This window comes from Myxine glutinosa, chromosome 13, assembly GCF_964187855.1.
Source record: "Myxine glutinosa chromosome 13, kmMyxGlut1.1, whole genome shotgun sequence".
NCBI classification, from domain to species: domain Eukaryota; kingdom Metazoa; phylum Chordata; class Myxini; order Myxiniformes; family Myxinidae; genus Myxine; species Myxine glutinosa.
This window is the reverse complement of record NC_136273.1, coordinates 13,076,981-13,099,774: the sequence shown is the minus strand read 5'-3', so window position 1 is coordinate 13,099,774 and position 22,794 is coordinate 13,076,981. Positions and strand designations below refer to the sequence as shown.

Here is a 22,794-nt window from a genome sequence, read left to right as displayed (position 1 = left end):
GGCAGAGTGGCCAGACGGAAGCCTCTCCTCAGTGAAAGACACATGAAAGCCCGCTTGGAGTTTGCAAAAAAAGCACCTAAAGGACTCTCAGACTGTGAGAAACAAGATTCTGTGGTCTGATGAAACCAAGATTGAACTGTTTGGCTTCCGTCTGGCCACTCTGCAATAAAGCCCAGATCGGTGGAGTGTTGCAGTGATGGTTGTCCTTCTGGAAGTTTCTCCCATCTCCACACAGGATCTCTGGAGCTCAGCCAGAGTGACCATCGGGTTCTTGGTCACCTCTCTTACCAAGGCCCTTCTCCCCCGATTGCTCAGTTTGGCCGGGAGCCAGCTCTAGGAAGAGTCCTGGTTGTTCCAAACTTCTTCCATTTAAGAATAATGGAGGCCGCTGTGCTCTTGGGAACCTTCAACGCAGCAGAGATTTTTTGTAGGCTTCCCCAGATCTGTGCCTCAACACAATCCTGTCTCTGAGCTCTGCAGGCAGTTCCTTCGACCTCATGGCTTGGTTTTTGCTCTGATACGCATTGTCAGCTGTGAGACCTTATATAGACAGGTGTGTGCCTTTCCAAATCATGTCCAATCAATTGAATTTACCACAGGTGGACTCCAATCAAGGTGTAGAAACATCTCAAAGATGATCAAGAGAAATGGGAGGCACCTGGGCTAAATTTCAAATGTCATAGCAAAGGGTATGAATACTTATGTAAATGTGATATTTCAGTTTTTTCTTTTAAAAAAATTTGCAAAACTTTCTAAAATCCTGTTTTCTCTGTCATTATGGGGTATTGAGTGTAGATTGATGAGGGAAAAAATGAATTTAAACGATTTCAGCATAAGGCTGCAACATAACAAAATATGAAAAAAGTGAAGGGGTCTGAATACTTTCTGAATGCACTGTATATATATGTGTGTGTGTATATATATATATATATATACAGACTTGGCATTTAATATGGAATTAATTTTTTGTGGGGGTGAACTTACTTTTCAAGATGTCTTAGAACCAAAAGTTCATTGGAATTATGTTGAAATTATTCTAGATTTTGTTAATGTGACCTTTAAAAGAAACAAAAACCACATTTGACATTTCGAAACAAATAAATTGATCCTTGAAAGTGATGTAAACTGATATCGAACTCAATTCACGGACAGTACTGTGTTAAACTTCTGTACGTTTTCCAGAAGTATCTCATTATTTTGCACATTAGCCAATTTTTTTTTAACAAAAACAAAAGTTAAATTACGACTGGGATTACGGACAGTAAAATTACAGTTCAGTACTTCATGTAACCCCCATGAGCATTCAGGAGAGCACGTACACGTTGAGGCATGCTGTTCCCGAGATTTGCCAAGTTTTGGACAGGAATCGCTTGCCATGCAGTGACAATAGTCTGCTGCAATTTACGCACAGAGGTCAGCTGCTGGTTCAAGTTGTCGATTTGACGCGTTAATTCTGCCCACAAGTTCTCTATCGGATTCATATCCGGGGACATGGCAGGCCACTCCATATGCTCTACACCACGGTCAGCAAGAAAGTGTTGGATCATGCGAGCACGATGAGGCCGTACATTGTCATCTTGGAAGACAAAATTTCCTCGAAAGGCTGCACGAGCAAATGGAAGCAATGTTTCTTCCAGAATGGCCCTGTACTTGAACTGGTTCAGGTGTTCATTCAGAACAACCAGGTCAGTTTGGCCCCCTGCATGAAAAGCAGCCCAAACGGTCACCCCACCACCTCCAGCTTGGACTCTTGGCACTATACAATCTTTGTTGTAGGCTTCATGCACTTGTCTGCGCACTCGGACATGACCATCTTGACGATAGACCAGAAATCTAGACTGGTCACTGAAGGTCACGTGATTCCAATGTCCTGGCTGCCATTGACGGTGCTCTCTGGCCCACTGCAATCGGCGCTGGCGATGTTGTCTGGTCAGGCGTGGCTTTCTCAGGGGATGCCTGGCACGATAGCCTGCTTGAACCAGTCGTTGGTTGACTAGCCTTCTGGATACAGGCACATTTATCAGTTGCTGCCACTCAGCCCTAAGCCGATTAGCTGACTTGGTACGGCCATTGCGGACCAACTGGTGCAGCTGGTGATCATCCCTCCTTGTGGTTCTGCGGGGACATCCTGGCCTTGGTATTGGAGTAGGGACACCCCTCTGAGCATTTTGTTTCAGGATCTTTGACACCTGACTTTGAGTGATGCCATACTGCCGAGCAATAGCACGCTGTTTCATGCCGTAATTTCGTAAAGCCACCACTCCATGACAAACAGCATTGTCGAGTTGACCGACCATCTCCAGAGGAAGCGGCAATAACTTTTGGAGATGTGCAGCAGTTGTTTTCCACTAATACAGAACGCAACAACCCTTGTATACCCGACTGTGAAGCCAATCATCAAATGCACCTGTCCGTACATTTTGCCACGCCACCTGTGATATAATCCTGTTGTTGACTTCTTGCTGCGACAGACAATCAGTGACATGGTTCTTTTAACAAATAAATCACCAAAGTGTAAAAGAAACTCACCAAATTGATATAGTGAGTTAAGAAAGTAAATCCAAGTCAAGAAAAAATATATATTCCATATTAAATACCAAGTCTGTATATATATATATTAAAACACGAGCGGAGAACCCACTCTGAGCCTCTGACCAAGCCTAAGGTATGATCTGTTCTTAGGCGCCATGACGGCACATGACATGGCAGTGCAAAGGGGCAGAGTTTTTTGTTTTTACCAGCAATCAATACGACAAGTTTTCACGTCATTCCATAAGACATTTTCATGTGTACTCAAAGGTGGGTGACATCAAAGGCAGCTAAACTCGCAATTTCCAAAGTCAGCTAAACTAGACAATTTCCTAAACGAGGCAATTATAAAAACATTTAAAAAAAACTATTACTGTGAAAAGTTATTGGAGACTAGTGAGGAACCAGTGCTCCGCACAGGTGTGGGCCAAAATCTCCCAAAAAAAAAAAACGTTTTGAGAAATCAATTTTACGAAAACCCCCACCCACTTTTGGACACGTGACCCCAGAAGCTGCACACCTATGAATGAGTTTACATGAGGAGAAAGAGCACCTTCGTTAGGGTGGAAACTCAAAATCATAATTGTATTGAGAAATTTATGAAACCTCCTACCCACTTAAGGACACCCTCTTGGACCCCAAAAGGTCCCACAGATATTTTGACGGGGCTAACCCCAAAACTGAGGAAGCTGTTCGGGGACAGACAGACATTCCTGCTTTATTATATAGAAGCATGACGTGCTGAAGTATAGACAGTAAAGAGTATTAATTACGTGGTTCCTAATTGGCAGTCCGCGGTCTTTTATCGCTGACCTTTGCCGGTCCCTGTTGAGAAGAAGGTTAAGAACCACTGCGATAAATCACCCCCACCCCTCCCAATATGTTCCTTATGTATCCATCTTGTCCACCATTGCATCCTCCCTTACCCCTCATCGTTACCTGCATCCCTTTTTTGTCTGTCTCCGTCTACCTTCTCCCTCTGCCCTGCTGTTGGCGTTTCCCCTTTCTCCTGCTGTTCCCTTTGTTATGTTGTGTCCTGATTCGTTCTGTGTCCCAGCTCTTCCACGAGCCTAGACTAGGTATAAAAAGTGTGCATGAGATGTACACCTGAAGACAGACTAACTTGATCGCCATTCTGCCACCCGGTGGCGTTGGCGTAGCGCTAACTTGCGTACTCTTCGCGAGACAGTGGGATCTTTAACGTCCGCGAACTAATGCAGACAGAGTGCCAGACCGGACTCCCAGTTCAACATCCATCCTGGGGACGGCACACACATTGATGAGAAACACCCTACCTGTGAAACACCGGGATGGCAGTTTATAGCTTGGCCGGGATTCAAAAACCCAGGTGAGACAGCTTAGAGGCGAGTCACCAACCTGGAGCACACCACACAGTAAAACTCTTGCCAAAAGGTGCTTCCTCAGCGCCCAAACTCTGTGAGAGTATGGTGCACCAAAATCAAAACACACATTTCAAAAGGATCACCAGAACCCAATCCATGTCAAATACTATATGGATTATGCCGATCAATATCCAGGTCACAAACTGATTATATGATCGATTTCATGTTGGCTGTAAGGATACTCGTAGGAAATTCGAATGGTGCCCAATGCCACCTGATGTCAGTGCTCCGATGTTTATAGCTGAACCACTTTCTGACCCACTATATCTTCCTAATCCCTTGATTGGAGGAGATAAACCGCTGAAAAGCGTCAAAACAACTTTTCAAAAGTTATGCGGACATTAAAATGCCAGAAAGAACGATTAAACACAACAAAACTGATTCGCAATGCATTGTGGACTTATTTGACGAGGTTAATTCAAACTGGTCCACACAAGTTACAAAATTGCTCCAGAAATCCTCATTAATTGGAAAACATTCCGAAATGATGGCATTTGATATGTGACAAAATGCTAACGTCGCCATGTCGTTGGATATATAAAGACCCAAGGAGAAGCTGGACTAACACCCAGCTGGATTTCGACTCGAAGCAAATACCTTCCAAATCACCTTTCTACTCACCATGTCCTGCTCCATGCGCAGCTGTTACACCACGCCGCACCGCTACTCCAGCCGCTCCTGTGCCAGCTTGCTGGGTGGCAAGAGGGCACCGAGATGCACGGCCTTCAGCCTGTGCAGGAACACGTGCGGTAGGCCCACCCGCTCGTCCATCTGCAACCCGTGCTGCAACCGTCCCGGCATCTGCCTGCCCAGGCCCTGCATGCCGCCCGTCCCGTGCGGTCCGTGCGGATCTTACCCGTGCGGTCCACTCACCTCCGCGGCCGCACCGTGCGGGATGCTGCTCACCAACGAGAAGCAGACCATGCAGGACCTCAACGATCGCCTCTCGAGCTATCTGGACAAGGTGCGCTACCTGGAGGCCACCAACCTGGAGCTAGAGTGCAAGATCAAGGAGTTCCGTGCCAACAAGTGCATTGCCGAGCGTGAGTGGGATCCGTGCATGAGTGGGATCGAGAGTCTTATGTACCAGGTAAGGGACACTGGAATAACTGATGCATTAATAATTTATCCTTTTGTGCAAAAAAAGGTTCTCTCAACAATTGCAATGTTGTTCACCACATGATATCGTACATTCAGACCATTAGACATTGCAATGCGTCACCGATGTAGTCATGAAGAGATTTATTGGTGACACGAGGCTTCAATTTCCACACATCTCGCAGATTGAAGAGGCTTCTGTGGAGAACTCCCAGCTGGTTCTGGCGATTGACAATGCCAGGCTTACTGCCGAGGACTTCCGCAAGAAGTACGTGATGCAACGCAAATACCCAATGAACCCCACGCTCCTCTCCTCATCATTCTTGCAGACATTGGGAAATGACATCTTTTTCAGCAATTTCCTTGATTCTACATCTCATCGTATCGAGTAGAACTGGTAGACAAGACCAAATTGTACGAAGCGACACAACCATGGAGATTCGGACCTCATAACTTTGCTTGAATCTGCTTGGTTTCTTCTAGGTGGGAAATCGAGGTTTCCCTGAGAGAGGAACTGGAGACGGACATCCAGGATCTGCGTAATCTGGCCAATGAGTACTGCGAGTGCCAGAACACAGTGGCGTGTGAGGTCAATGTGATTCAGGATGAGATCTGCTACCTGAAGCACAGACACAGGGAGGTATGCCTTACTCACTAAAGAAGATTCTGCATCTTTGTCCAAATGTTCTCCTTCCGTTATAAATAAATAATTTGTGTACTTTTGTCTTTGGCTCACATAGAGGCCCTTGTATGTATGGATAATTCAAGAGCTCTTGATTGACAAGCTTTTTGAATCGGCCTCGCTTGTACGCAGTCTCAAAGATGCGTACGTACGATGTTCTTGTATCGTTTCAGATTATTTGTCTGATCCCACGTTTTGCCGTTGCAGGAGATTGAAGGTTTGCGTTATGAATACGCCAACTCCACTCTGAACGTGGACATCGATCACTCACCAAATGTCGATCTGTCCAGTATCATCAATGACATCAGAACCCAGTATGAGACCATGATCTCCAGCACACACTACGAGGTCGAGTGTCTGATGAACAACAAGGTGAGTCAGCAACCATGAGGCCTAACCTTACAACCAGTGACTGATGGACATATTCTTTTTCTCAAAACACAAAACTACCTACTGCAGTTGAATATACAAAAAGTGTCTGTTGTTGTCCCCAGCTCGAAGCTTCACAGGCCTCTGCTCACCAGAGCGCATGTGAGCTGGAGGCCATGAAGAACGAGGCAAACAATCTGCGCTGCGAGTTCCAATCGCTGGAAGTTGAGGCAGAGTCTCTTCACACTGCGGTAAGGAATTTACGGAAGAGTATGCATGAGACCACACCTGAGACCTGAGACCACACCGCTTAGACATGGACCATAGCTGTGCAATTGAATGGAAGAGTAATCTTGCAGGTTCAATCTTACAATTTCCAATGATGACCTCCCTTACAATTTATGACCTTCAAATTCTACCTGCAATAAGAAACCTGTAATTCAGAAGATATTTTAACAAATCGGAGTCCCTCAATGACTGCTGTGAGAAGGCGGTGGGAAATACGCATCAATAATGACATTGCTTCATGTCGAATCAATCAGAACTGCACCCTGGAGGAAAACTTGCGTGAAACCGAGGAACGTCTCAACCTGGAGCTCAGCAACTTGGCCGAGATCATCAGCAGCCTGGAAGCCGAGTACACCGATGTCCGCGCCAATATTGAACGGCAGATCCGCGAGTACGAGTCGCTGCTCAACGTCAAGATGCAACTGGAGATGGAGATCGCCACTTACCAGCAGCTCATTGCAGGAGAGGACTGCAGGTGAGGTTACCTGTTAATATCTGAAATGCCTTGGAAGTCGGAAATCATGAAAAACGTCTGCCACGTGTCCCATTGGATGGCTAATGTACATGAGGTCATGTGGTTGTCTCATGCAGGATGTCCAACGTAGTTTGTGGGCCGGTGTGCTGCGGCTCCGCAATGCGGTGCACAGCGCTCCCTGTGCCTTGTGGTGAGTGATCTCCATTATGCCTCACACATACCTTTTCCCTTTCTATCCTTCCAACTGTCCTGTCCTGTCCTTCCCCCCCCCCCCCCCCCCCCCCCCACAATTCTTCTTGAGACCCCTCTACTTTTCCTATGTTCAACTACCTCATTGCTTTTATCAATTCTCCATTTTACCAAATGACATTTCCTCCCCCCAGACAGAACAAAACTGAAACAGACTGACTCCAGCTAGATTCATAATGGGCAAACACACAATGAAAACAGCTCATTAAAGGCTTACACCGACTGATTTCATTATTATTACAAAATCCAAGTACATACATAGGTCAGCCTCTTCAAACAACATCGAGGCAGAGGAACATGGACATAGCTTCTACTCACATGCAGCACAAGAACACCCAACAAAAGACGTTTTTCCTGTAAAAGAATACTAAAAACTTGAGTTTGATCATTCACACTGAAAGTGCCTTGAGGAGACTCCAACCTATTTAATTCGATAGACAGGTTAATGTAATTTCACAAAATTGTGTTGGAGAGTATACACTTGCAGAATTTCGTCAAACTATCAGAGGTGCGTCAGTGAGTGAGTGCCTGGGAGAGTTTTAGGCCAATTTTTTTTTTAAAGGTCCGTTTTTTGGATTAAAAAAATAAACAAAAAATAAATAAATAAATAAATAATCGCTCTATAGCACCTAAACCTTTGTAATTAATGTCAGTTATATACAAGTTCACATAAATAAATACAAAACAATCACCAGACATTTGAACACAAATAAATCAAACAATTCCAGAAGTACCTCTCCCACCTCCCCCCAAGCCCTCTCCCTCCCACAGTTCTCTCGATGTCCCTGCTCTCAAATGTTGTGTTTGTGTCCTTCCCCCTCTCTCCCCATCTTGTCTACCGCTCCCCTTATTTTTTATGTTTTATGTGTCGGTTTGACTTTTTGTGTGATTAATGTTTGCTCTTTCACGAGCCTCAATCTTGCATACAAAAAAAAAAGGGGGGGGGGGGGGAAGTGTACGAAGTTGGTGGTAAGGCTTCTTCTTCTTCCTGAACGTCATCAAACTTAACTCAGAAACGTGATCAATGGCACATTCAGCATCACATATTCAACGAAAAGGTGAAATGAGGATTTCACATTTGTGATGGATTCTGACTTGGATGTAATTGCTTTTCTATTATATTTGCCCTCATTTCAAATATGTTAATGTTTATTTTTCGATTGAGCAACGCCGGGTACTCCAGCTATAAACGCTTATGTACTTTACTCGGGATACAAATACAAATACAACTTTGGCTGGGGGTAACATAGTCTATGTGGCTGCGGCCTCATGCGGGGGTGTGGGGGACCGAGAGAGGGAAGTAAATTCTCTTTGTAAATGTGTACCGTGTAGCGCCACCTGGTGATGGTGGCAGAGGGTGTTACAATTTTATTTTTTACCTGGGCAACACTGAGATTAAAGCATTCTTTGCACGGGTAATTTTTTTTCTCCTTCTCATCCCCACCTCCCCCAAAACGGAGGGGCCTGTCAAAGCCACCCCCTCTCCCAAGAGGTGTATATATAGTATATCTTTCCCCTCCCTCTCCCCTCACCTCTCGCATCCCTCCCCCTTCCACTCCCTTCCTCACCCCTCCCTCTCCTGCCGAGACGTAACGACGTCCCAGCGAAAGGAGTGTCACAAAGGGGAGGACGGACGTGGAAATCCGACTACTTTAATATAAAGATGTATTCGTGCATAGAACAGTACGACAGGGCAGTAAATAGATGGTGCACTTACCTTTGCCCCATCTAGTCTGGGTTTGATTCCTGATCCAACTCTAAACTGTACATTGTACGGACACATTAAGACTATCTGCTATCCATCTGCTACTAGGCTCCATCTGCTATCCTTCTTTGGTGGACGTTTAAGATCCCACGGTGTTTTTTCGCAAGGAATAGGTAAGTTATCGGAGGCACACTGACTTAACTACAAATTCCTGCCCAAATCTCAACCGAACAGACCTGGCTAGCCGGAACTTGGGCCTTACTATTTCCCCAGTCATCCCCACAATAAGACGGGATCTTTGGGGCTAGTTGGAGTAGTCATCGTAGTAGTCTCTTGCATAACTTTATTATAACTATATATTTAATCTCCCGCAATGAAGCTGATTCTGAGGGCCTTTCACTCACTCACCGCAGGCAGGTTGGTGGTCTTTCTGTGTTCTACCGACTCCTCTCCGGCCTTGCGCCCCCAGCTCTGTCTGTTCCTACAGGTCGCCCCAAAATAATCCTACAGATCGCCCCAAAATAATCCTATAGGTCGCCCCAAAATAATCCTACAGGTCGCCCCAAAATAATCAGACAGGTCACCCCCAAATAATCCTACAGGTCGCCCCCAAATAATCCTACAGGTCGCCCCAAAATAATCCTACAGGTCACCCCCAAATAATCCTACAGGTCGCCCCCAAATAATCCGACAGGTCGCACAAGATCTGCCAGCAACCCGCTTCTGTTTAAACTGGCAAATTAAAAACTCTCTGCTCACCTTCACTCCTTCATTCCTCTTTTCTCCCGCCTCTGGAACAAACTCCCTCACTCTCTTCAATCCCACTCCTCCCTCCAGGTCTTTAAAACACCTGTTCACCATCATCTATCTTCCCCCATCCAAAACCTTGACCTTTTCTACCCCCGTTAATTCACCCCAGATCCACTTTTTTGAAATACCAACTTTTTTCCTGGACGTCCGAGCAGTCTCCATGTGTTTTTTTTTTTTTTTACATCTCCCACCCCCCCCCCCCCTCCCTCCCCTCCCCTCCCCTCCCCCTCTGGTGTTGGCTTAGCGGTTAGGGTGCCGGCTTGGGATCCTTGGATCCTGGGTTCGAATCCCGGTCGATCGTTGAATTAACGCCAGGGGGGTTGACTCAGCCTGTCATCCTTCTGAGGTCGGCAAATTGAGTACTAGTTCACTGGTAATTCCCTGTGTGTCGCAAGAGGCGACCAACAGGGTTGGCGGCAGGAAGAGCATCCGGCCTTAAACATTGCTTAAAAAAAGGGACCACGGTGCCCCAAAAAAGGCAACGCCCGCTCTGTGGGGAAAATGGCCTCTAAAGGCAGTTCCACTCCCTACCCACCCCCCCCCCCCCCCCCACCCCCTTTCCCATGCCTCCTCCCCCCAAGTCCTCTCCCTCCCACAGATCTCCCGATGTCCCTGCTCTCTACTGTTGGACTTGTGTGCTTCCCCCTTTCTCCCCATCTTGTCTCCCGCTCCCTTTATCATGTCTTATGTGTCCGTTTATTTTTTTTTGTGATCAATATTAGCTCTTACACGAGCCTCAATCTTGTATACAAATATATATATATATATAATATCTCATGTCGCTGGACCATGTTTTTCAATAAGTTCTTGAGTTGTGTTTTCTCTTCTTTTAGGTGCCAACCCTTGCAGTCTCAACGTGTGCCCTTCTGAACCGAAGTGCGGCCCTTGCTTTTAAATCAGCCTCGACCCATCTCGAAGTGACGCGCATCAACCGCCATCGCGACTCAAGATCTGGAAAGGAAGATAGACACGATGTTGTGTACACATGCACGGTCACAGACACTACGCTTTCTTGAAAACCCAAATGGAATCCGTATCACAGACGTGGTATTCTGCTTACACTACGCTGGTCACATTGAAAGATGACGTCACGATGCCACAACACGTTGCCCATGCGTGAAACTGGTCGGTGATGTTTCCCCATTCTGCAGATATTGCATGATTATGCTTTCAAGCAAATAAAAGAAACGAAGCATGATTTGATGTTGTACTGCCATGTTTGTATCACTGATCACCTCTTCTCTTCAATCTCAATCTTCCCTCCAAATCTTCAAGACAGCTGTTCGTCATTCACCATCTCAGATAAGTCTGATATTAGCTTAATGGTCAAGTTGGGTGGTTTAAGATCTTAAGGTCCTGAGTTCAAGCCCCTGCTGGACCGGTAAGAACAACACCAGGTGGGTTGACCATGTGCATCAGATTAAATGTTCATACTTTGACAAGGAACAAAACCATCATCGAACAACAGGGCCCAAGTCCATTTTACAATCAGGTCTTGCGGCTCGAGAACGATTTAGCCGCCTCAATGTGAGAAATTCCAGGCTAATGGTCTTGTGTGTCCGTCTCATCAAAGGAAAGGTATCTTCACGGCTCCTGATTTTACGAAAGTTTTCTTTAGGCGGTGTATAGTATACCGCTGCCTCAACCTTTTCCTACAAAGCATGCATTACCTCATTTTCTCAGCAAGAATCAAAACGTACCCATTCCTCAAAATTACCTTCATTTCATCACAGAAGACATGTTCACTCCTTGAATGTGAAGCTTAGAGCCTATCGAACAAAATGGCGGTGATTTGATTATTTTTAAAAGGGAAACAGTGTGGGTGGAGTCACGTCAGAAAAACTCCACCCTGGAAACAGACAGACTGGTGGAGAATACATGATGTCCAGTGGGGCACCCGTGGGAAACGCACGGCATGGGCACGAGTGTATGACATTTGGACATCTCGAGTTAGATGCTGCATGAAGAGTTTTACAAAATGGGTAATGCCAATTAATCAGCTCCAGAAATGATGTGATCGACACAATATGTGAATACATGTCCTTGCACATGGGAAATACCGTTTGTAATTCCACGTAATGTAAAATGTGACTTCAATACCTCAAATCGTCCCCCCCCCCCCCCCCCCCCTTACATCATGCACACTGCACAGCGGAGGGGAGCGAGGGTTGGAAGGAGGAGAGGAGGGAGGATATAGATGGGTGGGAGAGCAACACTTCTACCTTGATTTGTGAGGGGAGGGGGTGGGGGGGGGGGGGAGAGAGAGAACAGGCCTTGACTGACTTACTTCTGTTGTTCATTTTTAAACTTGAAAGCATCAAATACACTTCACTTTACAAATTAAAAATGGCTTACCTCTCCCACCACCCCCCCCCCCCCCTTCCCGTGCCTTCTCCTCCCAAGCCCTCTCCCTCCCACAGATCTCCCGATGTCCCTGTTCTCGACTGTTGTACTTGTGTGCTTCCCTCTCTCCCCATCTTGTCTCCCACTCCCTTTATTAAATGTTTTATGTGTCCGTTTATTTATTTTTTTGTGATTAATGTTAGTTCTTACACGAGCCTCGATCTTGTATACAAAAAATATATATATATATTGCATTCAATAATTTGTCCACAAATACAATTTATTATATACAAAGTTTTCAAAGTATTTTTAAATTAGCGATGGAAAAGAGTTAACCCGCCTTAAATAAACTATATATACCTCGGGAAGATTACGTTTGATCCATAACTTCAGTATTCAGTCACTGTACTTAACTTACTTAGCAAGTATAAAAAATAACTAATTCCCTAGTTGGGAACCCAACCCTACATCCTCTCCACCCCCTCTCTCCTTTCCTCACTTCTTTTGTCTCCCATCACTCTCCTCTGCACTCACTCCCCTTTACCTATTTCTCACCTTTTGCTGCGACCGAGACTTAAACCATCTTGGCGACTATGGAAAATAAAATCAGATATCAAATTAGAGTTTAGATAAAACCGTGAGAAAATCAGAAAGCGAGCCAAACAAAAGAAGTCTCAGAGCTATGCGGTTCAAACAAAATGGTGTCTTTTGTTTTTTCAAAAACATCAAACCTTTCAATGTTGTCAAATCTGAGCCTCTCAAGACCGATTTGCAGGCGTTGAAGACAAGCCAGCATTTCAGTATTTGAAGGGGTGCCTTCGACTTCATCTTCGTCTTCATTGGCATCATAATTAGTATCCTGACCGGATGCATTCATACCATTGATTTCTGACACAATTCCTTCCAAGACAGCTTAATCTTCTTCTTCGTCATCTTCAAGCGTCACCGGAATTTCATTGTCAATGGCAACCCAAGCTCAGAACTCTTCTGCAGCCATTCCAGGAGGAGGATCAACATCAGCTGCAGCAAGCAATTCCTCTTGAGGTTTGAATCCTCCCTTTTTCCCAACAATTGACGATTGTCTCTGAAGAGACCTTGGACCAGACTCCAGACAACATGTGCATGGCATCAAGCATATTCATCGTCCTCAATCATGTCTATGATTGCTTGACACATCTTGTACCTGAAGTAAGCTTTTATGGTCTGAATAATGCCAATATCACATTGCTGCATAATGGATGTGGTTTTCGGAGGAAGACTTCCTGATGTCCATCTGAGAGAGTCCTCCAGGAATGTCAGCATGCGTGCTGCAGTTGTCAAAAAGGAGGACTATGATCTTCTCCAGTTGCTTGTTCCAGTTTTTGAACCAGTCAGTCCAGGTTGAACCGGTCATCCAAGAGTTGTGTGAAGATTCGTACAGAACAGGGAAGGTCTTCACTTTTTTGAAACACTGCAAGTTCTTCGACTTCCCAATCAGCAGCAGTTTCTCAATCACTCCTTCCATGCTGCAGCACACAACTGCAGTGATGCAATCTTTCACCGTTTTGAAATCTCCAGCAACGTCTGTGCTGTATGGTTAAAGCTCTGGAGTAAATTCCTGTCTCATCATCTGAATTGAAAATGGAAGGCGGCAGATACATTTCCAGAACTCCTTGCAGTTGTTCCTGCTTCCACTACATTGAAGCGTCAACAGCTGCCTCTGCAGGTTCTCCTTGAAGTTTCTTGGAGGTCAAGCCATGTCGTTTCTTCCATCTCTGGAACGAACCGTCCTTCAGCTTGAAGTATGTCCGCCCTAACTTTGCCGCAATCCCCTCCACCTTTTGACACATAAGAGGACCGTGGATGGGAGCATGCCGCAATCTCATGTACTCAAACCATCGCAGAAGGCCGACTTCAACTTCTTCATCTTTGCTGCAACGGTTTAGTTTCCCGCTTGTTCCGCCAGTTTGCGCCTCTTCCCTCAGCTGCTGTTCCTGCCTGACCATACGAAACAGAAAGGTTCATGAAATTCCTTAAGTTTCAGCAGCGTCACGGTGGCTACATTATCCTGGTTCTATCAAGCAATTCAACTTTTTTCGTGTTTGTTTCTGCTTAGTAGCCATCAGATGAACAAGAAAACAACAACAGGCATTTAAGGCCATTTTCCCTGCTAGAGTGGGGGTTAGCCTTGCGGTCCCCATGACAATCTTCTCCATTATGCCATATTTTGTGCATCTCCCCTTGTTAACCCCCTTTCCCACATTTCTTCTTCCACCACCTTTAGCCAAGTCTTTCTCGGTCTTCCCCGTCCTCTACTTCCTTCTACATTCATTTCCATCACTCTTCTCAACCAGTCACTTTCATCCTTCCTCAACACATGACCAAACCATCTCAACCTGTTTGTCGTCACAGCATCCATCACAGGCTCTATTCCCATCATCTTTCGCAATTCCTCATTTGTCTTCCTCTCTCTCAACGATACTCCACACATCCACCGAACCATTCACATTTCCACCCTTCGTTGCTGCTCTACGTTCATTACCCATGTCTCGCTCCCATAAATCATAACACTTCTCACACATGCAGCATACAACTTTCCCTTCAGCTTCAACGACACTCCCCTCCTCGTCAGCACGCCACTCAGTTACCGAAACTTCTTCCATGCACATCTCACTCTAGCAACCATCACCGAGTCTGATCCACCTTCTCCATTCAGCATGTCCCCAAGGTAGCAAAATGTTTTCACACCTTCCGGCTTCACGCCGTCTCCAAGATCCAACTCAACATTTCCTCCATCTGCAGCTCCCTCTGTGCACACCTTACACTTGAATGTAGCTGCCACACTGGTTAATGACCATATCAGACCACTGCATTTTTGATGAACCCACTCAGCGCACATTGTACATTGAATGGAGTTCACTCCGACACCCTTCACGCACACAGCACATGGCCACTTCCTAGTTTTTTCCACCTCACCACATGCTTTACCACTTGCCATCACCTTCATCTTTCCGATATTCACCTTCAGACCTTTTGTCTCCATACATTCCTTCCACTTGTTCATCTTCTCCTTCAGTCCATCCATACTTTCCGCAATCAACACCAGATCACCTGCATGCAACAACTCCCACGGTAAACCGTCCTTTACATTCCGAGCCAGCACCTCCATCACAGCTACAAATAGTAGTGGACTTAGTACTGACCCCTGATGCACTCCCACCCCAGCCATCAGATGAATACAAAACAAAATCAATATACGTGACGTCATTCATCATGATATATCTCATGTGTACAAATCAAAATCTCTCTTTTCAAAACAATACAAGTGGTGTTATTAACCGATGTTTCCTAACACAGGAACCATAGGGATAAGTCCGGACCAAGTCCAAGTGGTCCTAAAACTCCATTTGGTTTTATTAAACGGCGTCTACTGTACCAGCTTAAGTAACCAGGTTAAGGTTTTGCCAGTAACCTGGCAAATGTAACCAGGTTAAGTTTAATGCTTCTAAAACTCAATTTCTTCCCATATCTCTCTCCAATCTCCTTTGAAAGTTCCACAATTACACCATGTGATACAATAAACCTACTAGGTATTACCCTAACTTCAAATCTATCCTGGATTCCACACATTACACAAATAGCTAAATCTGCCTTGAAGAAACTGGGAGGCCTGTTCAGATGTCGAAGATTCTTCTCCTCTCAACAGTTGCTTCAACTATATAAAGGATTGATTCGTCCTTGTATATCGTACTGCTCTCACATCTGGGGAAGTTCTAGCTCCACATACTTGCTGGACAGAATTGATCTTTTTTTTTTCTTTTTTTCTTTTTTTTTTTTATTTTTTAAATACAAGATCGAGGCTCGTGAAAGAGCGAACATTAATCACACAGAAAGACAAACTGACACATAAAACATATAACATCGGGAGCGGTAGACAAGATGGGGAGAGAGGGGGAAGGACACAAACACAACATTTGAGAGCAGGGACCGAGAGACATGGAGACATCGAGAGATCTGAGAGAGGGCGAGGGCTTTGGGGGGGGGGGGGCATGGGAAGGGGGCGGTGGGAGAGGTATAAAACATATGGACACTGCCAGGACTTCCAGGAAAGAAGTTGGAATTTCAAACAAGGTGGATCTGGGGTGAATTAGCGGGGGTAGAAAAGATCAAGGTTTTGGATGGGGGAAGATAAGAGATGGTGGTGAACAGCTGTTTTAAAGACCTGGAGGGAGGAGTGGGATTGAAGGGAGTGAGGGAGTTTGTTCCAGAGGCGGGAGAAAAGAGGAATGAAAGAGTGAAGGTGAGCAGAGAGCCGAGATTTCGGCAGTTTAACCATCAGAGGGTTGCTGGCAGATCTTGTGTGACCTGTAGGAATATTTGGGGGACAGAGCACAGAGAGAGCTGGGGGTGCAAGGCCGGAGAGGAGTCGGTAGAAGACAGAAAGACCACCTACCTGCCTGCGGTGAGTGAGTGAAAGGCCCTCAGAGATAGCTTCATCGCGGGAGATTCCAATAATTCTGAAAGCTTTGGTTTCAACAGCGTGAAGCCGAGCTAGGTGTGAGGCAGGAGCACCGGCCCATAGGGGAGAACAGTATTCCATTGAGCTGCGGATGAAAGCCTTGTATGTGGTGAGGAGCTCAGGTGTGCCGAGGAAGGACTTCGCACGACGGAGGATGCCCAGTCGGCGACTGGCTTTGGAGGCCAGCTTGGAAATGTGGTTTTCCCAAGAAAGATCATGGCAGATAGTGAGACCCAAAATCTTGAGCGACAGAACTTCTTGGAGAGGATTGTTGAGAAAGTAGATGGGAGGGTTGTCCAGTCGATCTTTTCGGAGAGACATAGTAAGAGTGTGAGATTTGTCAGGATTGAAAGACATGTTCCACTTGTTTGACCAGTCTGTGATTTTGTCCAGGTCTTCAGAGAGTGAGGAGGCAGCAGACTGCCGATCTGAGGGAAGAGGAATGGAGCGGCAGAGAGTGGAGTCATCAGCAAAGAGATAGAGAGGATTTTCGAGAGAGTCAGAGAGATCATTGATGAAGACCAGAAAAAGCACGGGGCCCAGAACACTGCCTTGGGGAACTCCAGCCTGAACAGGAAGAGGAGATGAGAGAAACCCATTCAGGGCCACACGTTGACGACGACTAGAGAGGAAGTCCGCCAGCCATGCGTGGAGATTTCCATGGATACCAAAGGAGGAGAGTTTGGTGAGCAGAGCGGGGTGCCAGACCGTGTCGAAGGCACGTGATATGTCGAGGGAGACAGCTCTAATTTCCTGTTTGGCATTGAGGACCTCCATCCATTGTTGAGACAGCAGAAGCAGCATGTCCAGAGTAGAGTGACCTGGTCTGAAACCAAATTGATGATCAGAGATCAAGCCATTGGAGAAGAGGAAAGATTTCATATCCGAAGCAATGATGGATTCCATGACTTTGCTGATAATTGGGAGAAGGCTGATTGGTCTGTAGTTGCTAGGATCTGTTTTTGCACCTTTTTTGTGCAAAGCGGTGATGTTGGCTGATTTCCAAGCAGATGGCAGTTGACCTTGAGCAAAAGAGAGGGTGAAGAGAACAGAGAGAGGGTGAGATAGAGCAGCAGAGCAGGATTTTAGGACCCGTGGGCTGATGCCGTCGGGTCCAGTTGCAGAATCAGAGTCGAGGGTTGACAGAAACTTTTCCACCTTGTCAGGAGGAAAGGACACGGAGTCCAGGAGCAGCAGGGTACGACTGGGTATGGTGGGTACAGAGAGGGATGGGTTTGGGACACAAGATTTAGAGGCAAACACAGAGTTGAGGCATTCAGCTTTTTCACGTGCGGAGTCAGCTGTGTAGCCGTTTGAGGTAAGGGAGGGGATGGAGGGGGAACAAACACCAGAAACGGATTTGACCAGACGCCACCAGGATTTGGAAGAGGGAGACAGATAAGAGAGTTCGGTCTTGAGAACGGAGAGATATTGTTTCCTGGTGTATTGTTTCCAGAAACTTTTCCACCTTGTCAGGAGGAAAGGACACGGAGTCCAGGAGCAGCAGGGTACGACTGGGTATGGTGGGTACAGAGAGGGATGGGTTTGGGACACAAGATTTAGAGGCAAACACAGAGTTGAGGCATTCAGCTTTTTCACGTGCGGAGTCAGCTGTGTAGCCGTTTGAGGTAAGGGAGGGGATGGAGGGGGAACAAACACCAGAAACGGATTTGACCAGACGCCACCAGGATTTGGAAGAGGGAGACAGATAAGAGAGTTCGGTCTTGAGAACGGAGAGATATTGTTTCCTGGTTTCCCGAATTAAAATAAATCGACATATCAACTCTCACAATCTGACCTCAAAACTTGAACCGCTCAAATTACGTCGCAAAATTGGCTCCCTTTCTCTTTTCTGCAGATATTACTTCAGTTTTTGTTCCCAAGAACTTGCTGCCTGTATACCTCCGTCATTACCGAGACCACGGATTACTCGACAAGCCTTGACATCACATGATTATTGTGTGGCCATTGGCAACTCAAGGGTGGGCCATTACGATGTTTGTTTCTTCCCCTCCACTGCCAAACTCTGGAACTCTTTACCTTCACATGTCTTTCCAAACACTTATGATCTTCCCCTCTTCAAAAAGCAGATTCTCTGCTTTCTCAAAAACTCTTAGACTATTCTCTCCTTCTTTACTTTTCTATCAATGCAGCTCTTTTATTTGGCCTGGCCTCGATGAGGACGACGTAGTCTGTGCCTGGAGCCTTCTACATAAAAAATATATATATACACTACCGGTCAAAAGTTTTAGAAGACCTCAATTTTTCCAGTTTTTTTTTTAAATTTACACAGTTTAATTTCCAGTGAATAACCTGAAATGGTACAAAGATAAGCAGTAAACTGCTCGAGGTAAAAAAAAGAAAAAAAGTTTAGGTTAGCAAAAACGGGAAAATAATGTAAATTGCACAGTTATATTGTAAAAAAAGGCCTTCTTCAGGGAACAAGTAATGGGTTAACAACTTACAGCTGTTCTGCAGCAATGTAAGTAAATTAAGCCTTGAAAGTTGATGCAAACATTTCCTGCAGGTGTCCCAACCTCTGCTGATTACTTGATTACAACCCCCCTGTCTGTATAAAAACAGTATTGGAACAGACTGTTATTACACCCTATGAAGCATTATTTGGACAATATTGACTGCAGGAAGTAGTATATTGGAAACTGGAGGAAACTGACAGGAAGAGGTCTGGCAGACCCAAAGCCACAACAGAATCAGAAGACAAGTTTCTGAAAGTCAACAGCTTGCGTGATAGGCGGCTCACAGGACAACAGCTTCAAGCACAGCTTAACACTGGTTGAAGTAAGCAAGTCTCAGTTTCAACTGTGAAGAGAAGACTTCGAGCTGCAGGTTTGACAGGTCGAGTGGCAGTAAGAAAGCCATTGCTAAGATGGCAAAATAAGAAAAAGAGGCTTGCCTGGGCCATGAAGCACCGCCAGTGGATTACTGAAGACTGGAAGAAGGTCTTATGGACGGATGAATCAAAATTTGAAATCTGGTTCATCACGCAGGGTTTTTGTACACCGTCGAGTCGGTGAAAGGATGGTTCCTCAGTGTGTGACACCAACTGTCAAACATGGAGGAGGAAGTGTGATTGTCTGGGGCTCTTTTGCTGGATCCAGAGTCGGCGACTTGCACAGAGTGACTGGCACCCTGAACCAAAAGGGCTACCACAGCATTTTGCAGCACCATGCAATACCCGCTGGTATACGCCTAGTTGGTCAGGGGTTCATCCTACAGCAAGATAATGACCCTAAACATACCTCCAGGCTATGTCAAACCTACCTTCGAGGAAAAGAACAAGATGGTAGGCTTCAAATCATGGAATGGCCAGCACAGTCTCCAGACTTAAACCCATCGAGCTGGTTTGGGATGAACTGGACAGAAGGGTGAAAACAAAGCAACCTACAAGTGCAACACATTTGTGGGAACTTCTGCAAGTGTTGGGAAGAACTTCCCGAACAATATTTGATTTCCATTGTAGAAAGAATTCCACGAGTGTGTTCGGCGGTTATATCTGCTAAAGGTGGCTATTTTGCAGAGTCAAAAATTTAAATTAAATTTTGTTAAACAAAATGATTTTATGATTTCTTTTTTATCTCCAATTGTGTATTTGTTCTATGCTTAATTTCAAAGAACATCGAGACATTAAAATGCGTAAATTTCAATAAAAACTGGAAAAATTGAGTTGTTCTAAAACCTTTGACCGGTAGTGTATATATATATATATATATAAACAATATCTGGGGGCAAACAAAAACACCCCTTTCACCACCATTAAATGGGTGGATCCAGATGGGGAGCACAACCCCATGAGACCTTAGTGTCCTGATCCATTGCACAATATCACTCAGGTAGTTGTGTTTTAGGAGAAAAAAACTCAGGTAGTTTAATGTAGTTGTTGAGAAGATGTTTTCGTGAAAATGTGGGATTCAGGGAGGGGGCCCATAGCCCCCTTTCCAGGGGAGATACGACCATGAGGAGCACAACTTAAAGGTTAGGGCATGGTCACGATGCCGCATGGCCAGTTTGTTCTGGATCCGGTTGCCGGTTTCTGAGAAGATCTTTGGAGGAAATACCAATATTTGGGACAAACCCTCCCCCACCCCCTCACCTCCTTCATTGGGGACGCATCTGGATGGGGAACACAACCACATGAGACCTTCCTGTCCTGATGCATTGCACCATAATCAGTCGGGTAGTTTGTGAGAAGTTGTTTTAGCCAAATGTTAACGGAAGTATGCACGTACGTACGGACGGCCGGACGCCGGGACCCATTCTATGGTTATTTCGGAGAAATAATCTGAAAAGGAAACATTCAAAATTGCAAGTGAACAAACACCACATTATTTTTAAATTATTTTATTAATCAGAAAAGACCCATGCGAAAAAACCCAGCGATGCAACTTTCAAACGATTAGACAACATATTGGAATGCATCAAACCAAACGGCTGTCGACATTTACGAGGCCAGTCAGTTTCTGGAACCTCGTCTCGATGGTATTTGAAGAACAGAGCAGTCAAAAGATGCCTCGTGTAAGTATGTATAAGTCTTTCAAAAGCAATGTCGATGCGCCGGGGTAAGATCAAGCACAGCATTTTGGAAATGGTCACCAGTTACCACCGCAATAGCCACAAGTCCAACATGGCGGTCTTCTAAACCCGACATCCACATATGCATGCAAATACATTCAAAGGTCTTTCTTCACAACTTTAAAGGTCGAGATAAAGCTGCTAAAAGAGGCAGTTTTCCCACCAAATGGGATAGTCATGAATCAGTACGACATTGTTAATAAAATATCAGTTTGACCAATTATTAAAAACGACGCGTTATCCAAAAGTTTGTAAATATTTAAAGGCTTTGCGGATACAAATCTTATTCAGCTGGCAATGGAACTTCTGGAACATTCCTTTAATTACCGTGGAGAACGACGAATTTAAAGCAAGGCAATCGGTGGATCGACCATCAACCACGGTTAAAATCAAGAATGTGTACCATGGTGAATGCAACACATTGTGGGAAACCAGGAGAAGCTCTGGTTTTGGGGATTAACGCTTGAGAGTAAAAGTTAGCTTACTCTGATGATGGGTTACCAGCCGAAGCATCAGCTTCTCATTGCTCCCCACTGCGGTTAGCATGTCCTGTGGATTTCATCCTTTGAAGGCAACTTGTGAGTAACCGGGAGATGTAGAAGCAGTGAATTTTTTAGTGAACGTGCAGGTTCCACAGTGAACCATTGCAGTGGTTCACTAAGGACCCCACAAGGTGCCGTGGATTGGGGTATCAAAGTGTGCAACAGGTGGCAACAGCTCATTTTGGGGTTGAGCACATTCCCTGTAACTCGGGAAGAAACTCTACAATCGGAGCAGTACCAGTGACTACATTTTGCCTTTCATTAGGAGCCAACGTGTACAGAGAGAGAACGACTCTACATTCAGCATTCACCGTACACGTTGGTTTTTAAAAGCTTTGGTCCTCAGCACGATCACGGCACTAAAAAAACAATACACACAAGAGCTGTTTGAAAAAGCCACTGAAGGGGAAAGTCAACAAAAATGAGCAAAATGTTCAAAAGCTACAAGTCAAAATAGGCATTATAGAGGACATCGTGATTAACCGAGGAGTATCACGGCTAGACGATAGGCAAAAAAAACAAAAAAAACGGGTTTATTACATATGTACGACGGGAGGGGATAATCGAGGGAATTGAAACAAAAAGAGAAAGGAGATTATTGAAGGGCAAGTATGAATGAGAAGGGATAGGGGAGCAGAGAAGCATGTAGGAGGAGGAGCATGGAGAGGAGGAGGAGCATGTAGAGAAGGAGGAGCATGTAGAGAAGGAGCCTGTAGAGAAGGAGGAGCCTGTAGAGGAGGAGGAGCATGTAGAGAAGGAGGAGCATGTAGAGAAGGAGGAGCATGTAGAGAAGGAGGAGCATGTAGAGAAGGAGGAGCATGTAGAGAAGGAGGAGCATGTAGAGGAGGAGGAGCATGTAGAGAAGGAGGAGCATTTAGAGGAGGAGGAGCATGTAGAGGAGGAGCATGTAGAGGAAGAGCATGTAGAGGAATAGCATGTAGAGGAGGAGGAGCATGTAGAGGAGGAGCATGTAGAGAAGGAGGAGCATGTAGAGAAGGAGGAGCATGTAGAGGAGGAGCATGTAGAGGAGGAGGAGCATGTAGAGGAGGAGGAGCATGTAGAGGAGGAGGAGCATGTAGAGGAGGAGGAGCATGTAGAGAAGGAGGAGCATGTAGAGAAGGAGGAGCATGTAGAGGAGGAGGAGCATGTAGAGAAGGAGGAGCATGTCGAGAAGGAGGAGCATGTCGAGAAGGAGGAGCATGTAGAGAAGGAG

At 45.5% G+C, this 22,794-nt stretch overlaps 1 protein-coding gene across 1 annotated transcript; it reads left to right on the top strand.

The window, feature by feature from the left end:
* Positions 1 to 4,827: 4,827 nt before the first annotated feature.
* On the top strand, positions 4,828 to 10,478 carry LOC137438309 (keratin, type I cytoskeletal 18-like). Its single transcript, XM_078766980.1, has 7 exons — positions 4,828 to 5,022; positions 5,216 to 5,298; positions 5,514 to 5,670; positions 5,920 to 6,084; positions 6,207 to 6,316; positions 6,572 to 6,844; positions 10,442 to 10,478. The coding sequence occupies exons 1-7, from the start codon at positions 4,828 to 4,830 to the stop codon at positions 10,476 to 10,478; spliced, it is 1,020 nt and encodes a 339-aa protein (XP_078623106.1).
* Positions 10,479 to 22,794: the final 12,316 nt, after the last annotated feature.

Coding starts and splice junctions, on each gene's coding strand:
- LOC137438309 (XM_078766980.1), top strand. CDS start 4,828: ATGCTGCTCACCAACGAGAAGCAGACCATGCAGGACCTCAACGATCGC. Junction 5,023..5,215: donor TCGAGAGTCTTATGTACCAG/GTAAGGGACACT, acceptor CACATCTCGCAG/ATTGAAGAGGCTTCTGTGGA. Junction 5,671..5,919: donor TGAAGCACAGACACAGGGAG/GTATGCCTTACT, acceptor TTGCCGTTGCAG/GAGATTGAAGGTTTGCGTTA.